Source organism: Montipora foliosa, chromosome 10 (assembly GCF_036669935.1).
Source record: "Montipora foliosa isolate CH-2021 chromosome 10, ASM3666993v2, whole genome shotgun sequence".
NCBI lineage: Eukaryota > Metazoa > Cnidaria > Anthozoa > Scleractinia > Acroporidae > Montipora > Montipora foliosa.
This window is the reverse complement of record NC_090878.1, coordinates 34,480,088-34,487,587: the sequence shown is the minus strand read 5'-3', so window position 1 is coordinate 34,487,587 and position 7,500 is coordinate 34,480,088. Positions and strand designations below refer to the sequence as shown.

At 41.1% G+C, this 7,500-nt stretch overlaps 1 protein-coding gene across 2 annotated transcripts in view; it reads left to right on the top strand.

The window, feature by feature from the left end:
* The window catches only part of LOC137973150 (calcium homeostasis endoplasmic reticulum protein-like), a 58,350-nt gene that overhangs the window by 48,566 nt on the left and 2,284 nt on the right, over positions 1 to 7,500 (top strand). For both annotated transcript variants that reach the window (XM_068819905.1, XM_068819904.1), the window contains exons 11-17: positions 1,450 to 1,583; positions 2,590 to 2,706; positions 4,263 to 4,409; positions 4,518 to 4,661; positions 4,732 to 4,808; positions 5,816 to 5,907; positions 6,683 to 6,761. In XM_068819905.1, the coding sequence (XP_068676006.1) occupies positions 1,450 to 1,583; positions 2,590 to 2,706; positions 4,263 to 4,409; positions 4,518 to 4,661; positions 4,732 to 4,808; positions 5,816 to 5,907; positions 6,683 to 6,761 (790 nt within the window). The remainder of the gene's footprint in view (positions 1 to 1,449; positions 1,584 to 2,589; positions 2,707 to 4,262; positions 4,410 to 4,517; positions 4,662 to 4,731; positions 4,809 to 5,815; positions 5,908 to 6,682; positions 6,762 to 7,500) is intronic.

The window sequence follows — 7,500 nt, the reverse complement described above, 5'->3', positions numbered from 1 at the left end:
CTTCAAAATCGCTCGAAATACCAATTCTGAGGGGAAAGAAGGACAGTACACCGCAGGTAGGGTAATACGACGTTTATTTAGCATTGATCCATGCACATATTTATCGATATATCGCTACAGAAGAAGCAAACGATGAATCCAAGACATTAATTATAAAATTACAAACGGTTACACTAACAGATTGTGAGGACTCAATATTCTTTTCAGAGATTTTTGTCTTTTCTTCTTGTGTTGGCTTATTTGCATGACTATAGTGTTAACGTTCGGATGGATTTACTGAGATCTGTACCGATATGAATCACCCTTTGATAGTTTGATAGTTTTTCTGCTGCTGTGGAGTTAAAACTGGTCTGGATGGCTAATTCAATGTTGTACCTAATTCAAACCCTTTAGGAATAAAACGTTTTCTTCCAGGTATTTCCATATCATTTAAATGTGAATGCTACATTATAATGCAAATACAATACACAAAAAATCTTAACCCCGGGAGTTGAGTAGGGACGTTTTCAACCAACCTCTGGAGACACCAATAACAACAGACAAATGTAGGACTTCTGGTGGACGAAAAAAGAAGCGGAATGATTTCCGTTCAGGTCCCTACTTGTATTGTTTTGTAGAACAATAGGAACACCTAAGGGAATCGAATATATACATGGTTAATTTGTACTTACAGGATGAATAAAAATGGATGCGTTTTCTCTCCCTCCTCTCTCTCTTCTTTGCCCACACCGTTGCTCCTTTTTGTCCCGGCTTTCCTCTTTCTATCCTTTCGTCCTGTCCTTTTTTTCAGCTCCCGCTCGGCTTTTTCTGGTGTTACAATCATAAGTCACTCGCAGCTTGAACTCCGACCCACGGTAAACCTCTGGATTACTTGTCCCTGTTCTTTACCACTGAGCTAACGTGTCAAGTTGCTAATTCACACCTTGAAAATGATATTTATTTTGAATTCTGGCTGGCTGTTTACATAACAATTACAAGTAATTATATACACGTGCCATGCCGAGCACCTTCAATCGAAGAACCTTTTAAAACAACGTCATCATAAGAACTTTATTAATAACCTTAGCTTCTGAAAGAAGCATGTATGGTCTCTCATAACAATCAAGATTTTAAATACTTTTAGCATAGTAATTTTTATCCAATTTGATAATAGTATACCTAGATAGTTTTAGCCGTGTTTCTTTTTTCTCATATAAGATGTTATGTAACTTTCCATTTTACCTTAGACAGCAGGTCCACATTAGCCTCTCGCTTCCTTTAATTTAACCTGCTATATCAAATAAACGTATGTATGTATGTACTAGTCAAGCCGGTTCTCTACTATAGAAATAACTAACCGTACAAATATATCGTGGAATATTTGTACGCGTCTCGTGCGTTTTCTGTACAATAACTAACACAGATGGATAATAAAAGAACTTAAATATACTGTTTTATTCATTTATCTAGTTGCCAGATGTAGATTACAAACCAATTGATGCCGCTGCTCTTCGCCTTCCCGCACCACAACCACCAAGCGAAAGACTCCTGGCTGCAGTTGAAGCGTTTTACAGTCCCCCGAGCCACGAGAGACCAAGGAACAGGTTAGTTAGAAACGAACGCTTAAGCTACTTGATGCGTTGACCCTTAGCTAGCTGCCTCATTTTCTTTTACCATCAAAAGTACACATGGTAAGAAAGCAACATAACAGAAAAACATCTTTTTTTCCTTTTTTCAGTTATTTCTAAATGGGAAAGACAAATTTGTGCACCAAGGGGACTGGCGCTAGTGTGTTGGGAACTTTCCCAAATTTTTGGATAATCTTAAGGAGGCTTTCTTTTCAAACGCTTGACTTTCGCTTTTATCTCAACAGAGATATCTATTAGAACGTGATTTTAAGGGCTATCTTTAATTCCATGTACCCTTTATTCCTATCGGAGCCTTGGGGCGCTTTCCATTTGACAGAACTGACCGGCCAGGCCGGGCATTTGGAAGGAATGACTCTACAACGCATTCAAATTAACTCCCTTCAAGGATCATATAGACCCTATGCAAAAATGGCTGCCTTTAAATTATTCTTTTGTTCATATTCAAAACAGCCCAACTAACCTCGTTCGGGATAACAAATTCTTTAGAATTTTTGTCTTAAAGACGAGGTTAGTTGGGCTATTTTGAATATGAACAAAAGAATAATTTAAAGGCAGCCATTTTTGCATAGGGTCTATACTCCGCCAGAAGAATATGCGAGGGAATATCATGCAAGTAATTGATCATTCTTTAAGGAAAGCGCCTTTAGCCTCGGTAATAGGTCCACTCAACGACAGAGAACAGACCAGAGTGGGAAAGAACCCACGGCCTCCAGGTTAGATTACCATTGCTCTACCGACTGAGCCACGAGGCCAGATGGAAGCCGTTTGAATTCGAGATGGCTTTTTTTTTTCTTGCCTATGCAAGAAAGTAAATTTGACTAATTTTCGCCTATCAGTTCGCCCCATCTACAACCTTATAAGCCATCTTTGGTACATATCAAGCTACCGAAATTCGTTATACTTCGGCGAGGACGATAGACACTTAAACACACACTATTTTGGATTGATTGTTATATTGTAGCGAAGGCTGGGAGCAAAGTGGTCTGTTTGAGTTTTACAAAGCAAAGTTAAAGTATATCAAGGATCGTGAAGAGGCCGAGAAACACAAAGTGCAGGAAGTCCAACAAAGCAGGTCAAGGTGTGTAGAAGTGAAACAACACAACAGCAAATTTTGATAGCAGCCTGCAGGCGGTTGGTACGCTAAATAGCCCATTTCCGAGTTGTCGCATGCCTTAGTTTCAAAGCGAGTCCTGATGCACAACCATTCAAATGGAAATGAGTTGCGTATTCTTATGCAAATCAAACTCATTTCCCTTACAATAGTTGAGCACCAAGACTCACTTCGAAACCGAGACAAACAGCAACTCTGAAATGGCCCATTGCCCACCACTAAGAAAAACTAAAAAGCTTACATTTCGCCATCAACTTGAGCAAAGACACATGACAACCAGAACTGGACTTTCAAGCTCTTGGACAGTGGTTTGCCCCAAATTGGCCAGCTAAGCGTTCCTACAAGAGTAGAAACGGTTAGCAATACAAATGAAGTATCATTCCTCACTTCTGGTTCCTGTGCGTCTTTGAGAAAGAAACTGTGTTCAAGCTTTGATACACAAGCAATGTCTTGCTCTATTGTCTTACTTGGGTCTTCGGTACTTGGCTAATAGCTTGTGGCTGTTCGCGATTATGAGATTTTATTTGTTCAGAAGCCAGGCCCACCACATGCAAGCACTTCTTTAGCATTAACAGATTCTGATTATTATCGTGGGATCCAGCGGTTTGTCGTTCTTCAAAGAAGAGATTAGAAATTCTAACCATTTGCAAATTTCATTTCAAAGGCACCATTATCTCCTAATTTGTTTTATAGCGTTGAGTTGTGACATTGGACATTTCGTAACATTGGACATTTCGTAACAATTACACGACGCAATATCCCATGTTAATATTGACAAGCTTACCGCTCTAACAAGAAATAGCGTTTCTAAGCTATGCCGCGCTGATCTACAGTATTTAGGTCTAAAAATCCCGTTGAAGACGGTTACCTTTCAATTGTTTTGCGGGGTACTACTATTTCAATACTCTAAAAAATTTGATTTTCCGGAAGGTTGTCTCGTTAGTCTAGTGGATATCGGAAACTGCAAGGTGAAGCCATCGATCCGGGTTCAACTCCTTGCCTCGCCTATTGTGAATCTTCTCAGCTTGTTTAAAATCTTTGATTTGAAGTCTTAAAGTAGCCTTTACGTTAAGTTGAATAAAAAGGGAAAAGTCAGTTTGAGGGATGGAAAGAAGTGATGACCCAAGTGCTCATTCTGCAAAGCTACTAAGTATTGTTTTGGAATAATTACATCAGGGAAAATCCTATTTAAAAACGTGTGCCTCAAAAGAAATGGTTTCTCTTTTTCAACGTTTCCACTCCTGGAAACAGGCATAGAAATCACCAACCTCCATCCTGTTCCGGCCATTGTCAAATTGTGCTCCCGAGGACTTTTCCACTTTGCGGCATCTATTGTAATTTTCTGTTAGCAAAGAGACGCATGCGCGGTTACGCCGAGGGTTTCGTCTGTGTGTGGTTTAAAATCTATACAAATCACTTAGTTATCTCTTTGCCCAGTTCCTGTTTATTGTCGATTCGTTCAATATCATTTTTTCCAAATTGCTTCAAATGCCTCACCAACGTTAACTTTTTGTTTTTTTCAGATCAAGGTCTCGATCCAGATCTCCTCGCCGTTCTAGATCTCGTTCGCTGTCGCCCCGCCAGCGGAAGTCGCGGTCTCGTTCCAGATCTCCCAAGAAGCGACACTATTCTCGTTCTCGCAGTCGCTCCGTTTCGCCAAGAAGAAGGAGGTAGTGAAGTGATCTGTTATCAACTATTCAGGGCCAAAACCGTTTTCCTTCCTGAAGACTAAACCCAATTCAGTCTGGCATTCGCACCTTTGTATGTTTTTCTTTTAGGTCACGCTCTCGTTCAAGATCTCGGTCTCGCTCAAGGTCACGCTCGCGTTCAAGGTCACGCTCAAGGTCACGGTCACGCTCACTCTCACCAATCTTCAAATCCAATAGAAGCCCTGACAGAAGCCCAACTCCGCCAAGTTTTCAGTAAGTTATCAATTTTTTTTACAACTGAAGTTGCGATGTAAGGAGTTAATTCTTTATCTCTTTCTTGCAGTCCATCGTACGTATCCAAGACAATTGAAGAGAGAATTGATGAAAGCAATGTCGGTCACCAAATGCTGAAGAAAATGGGTGTGTGTGTTTTTTTTTTAAACAAATTTATATTGCAGATAACGCCCATATTTGGGACTGCCAATAGTTGGTACTGAGTGCTTCTATAGCGAGTTAGCGAAATGGATATCAAGTTGCATGGTTCACCCTGTCTTTCTAGTAAAATTCCGTAAACACGGGATTATTTAAACACGCACAAGAGCGACTGCCTGCGTGAAAATCCCACTACTTGTCTCCATGCCACTCGCGGCCAAAAGAAACGAAGCAACCATCGTACTCGCTCGATATTCGCGAGTGTTTAAATATTTCTGCGATAAAATATCTCGAAGGCAGTCGCTCTCGTGCGTGTTTAAATAATCTCGCGATAAAACATCCCGAAGGGGTGGGGGGGGGGGGGGGTACTGCTATATATGGACTATATAGGGATGTGCCGCTGTGAAGGGTATGGTTTTCAAGCAGTTTACTCTAGCATAGGGTATATAAATCAGAGCGTTTGGGTCTAGAATAGGGTATCATTTTTCACGAAACTGACCAGTCGCTTGAAGATTTTATCAAGACTAAGGAAACCAGAAATTCCCGCTCAAAAATATAAAAACATCGAGTCGGCAAAGTTTAAGTTTACGCAACTCAGCCTCAACAGTGTCGATAAATGGCTATCATGAAAGTCTTCTGGATATTATTAACTGTCAAGTATCGGTATTTAGACGGAAATCGGTGGGAGTTTACTCTAGTATGGGGTAGCAAAATTCAGCTGAACTAGTTCTGGTATAGGCTAGGGTTCCAGGGTCCCAGCGGCACGTCCCCACCCAGAAATTCCTAAAGTCCCCCCCCCCCCCCCTCCTCCCCGGGAAAACATCCCGCCAGCTACGGAAGCTAGTAAACACTGAAAGTATTCTCTCTAAAATTGTATGTAACCTTAAACCGATGCGTTACATGAGATACGAGGAATCTCGTTATTTCGCCGTATTTAACATGGATGGTTCGGTTGAGGTGGATGCCCAATGAGATGCTGTGCTTTTCTTCGTTAGGCTGGGGTGGAGCAGGCCTGGGCAAAAGTCAGCAGGGAATCCATAATCCCATATCAGGAGGAGAGGTTCGGGATAAGTTTGACAAGTTCAAGGTATGGACTTATGCTCGCAGATAACTTGTTCCGGTTTTTTTGTCCAAACTTAAGTGTCACTGCGTTGTGAGACAAGCAGCTGAAATGTGGTTAGAATCTCTCTTGTTTTCATATGTGGTTTTGTCAGGAGGTCCGCTGTCTCCGCAAGGACAAAAGAATTTTTAGAGTTTTTTCTTTGACAAGTCAAAGCTCTTGTTGAATAGGTCTATCTATTTTACTTGCGTTCCGTTTAGACTGAGGCTCTGAATTTTTTGTTTTGTTTTTTTGTTATTGCATAGAGCGGTTTTCAAATGAGTCTCGTTAAACCAAAACCATAGTAATTACTTTGGCCAATCAAAAAGGACGGTGACAATCCAGTTAACCAATCAAAATTCGACGTAATTACACGTAGCCGACACAAAGCGCGGGAAAATCTGCACGCGCGAGCCACGATTGGTTTTCGTTTCACTTCTGATTGGTTGAAAAATTGGTGCGAGAACTTTGAACCAATCACTGAGTAAGATAATGCAAAACCAAAGTAATTCACTAATTATAATTTCGACACTCAATTGAAAACCACTTGATTTGATGTTTCTATAGGTTTACAGATTCATAGATACAACTGTCAACACTAATTCACTGCATATACGACCCTATGATGCAACTACAACGAAGAACAATTAGAAGAGAACAATAAGAAACGAAGAATTGAAAATATAGAATTCTTGCGATCTTTCTTCCAACAATGGTAATGCAGTTGTTTGCTAATTTAAAACGCTTGATTGATTCTCCATAGGGAGTAGGAGTTGATATGAACGATCCATTTGAAGCGTACAGGAAAAGCAAAAGTTATTCGTTCATTGATTCGCGTATAGGTGAGTGCGAAAAACTGGGTGGCGTAAGATCATTAAGTGTGAGGCTTAACCCATTGACTCCCAGGGGTTCCCTATTGACGAGTAGAATCGTCTGGCGTCAGAGTAAAATACTAAGTATGGCCGGCTTAGGCCAGTTAAGGGGTGAATGGGTTAAGCTGTAAGCTGTAACTGCTGAGATGGACTCGAAGGATAAAACCAGAATACCTGGGACAACCCCAGTTTACTTCAATGTAGGAAAAACGTACATTCGCTATTTTCACATTCCCGATTTGCATAAAACCATTGTTTTCAAATGCTCTTGTGTCCCAAGGGCATTTGAAAACAATGGTTTATGCAAAATCGGAAATCATTCACCCGCTGTTTTGCGCGGGGCAATATACACGCACTGCTTCCTTTCGCGAGAATTATACACTCGCGGTTGAGCGCGGGAAGTCTTGCAGGTAGAAATCTTGCTGCAAGAACGCGCCGAAAATCATGCAGCCAGGTTTTCGACAGTCTTGTAAAGTAGCAGACATATTTCAGAAAGCACTGCACGTGACATGTTTTGACACCGCAAGGAGCCTTGCAAGCGCCGAAGGGAGGAACTGGGGGTATCTCCCCCCCCCCCCCTCCCCCCGCCAGGGAATTTTGCAAAATAGAACACTCAGAAACGCTGTTTCCATTGTTTCTGGAACCCAAGAATCAGTTTCCCAGGCAAGCCTGGAGTTAACTCAAATTCCATTTAAAAGTAAGTAAAAAG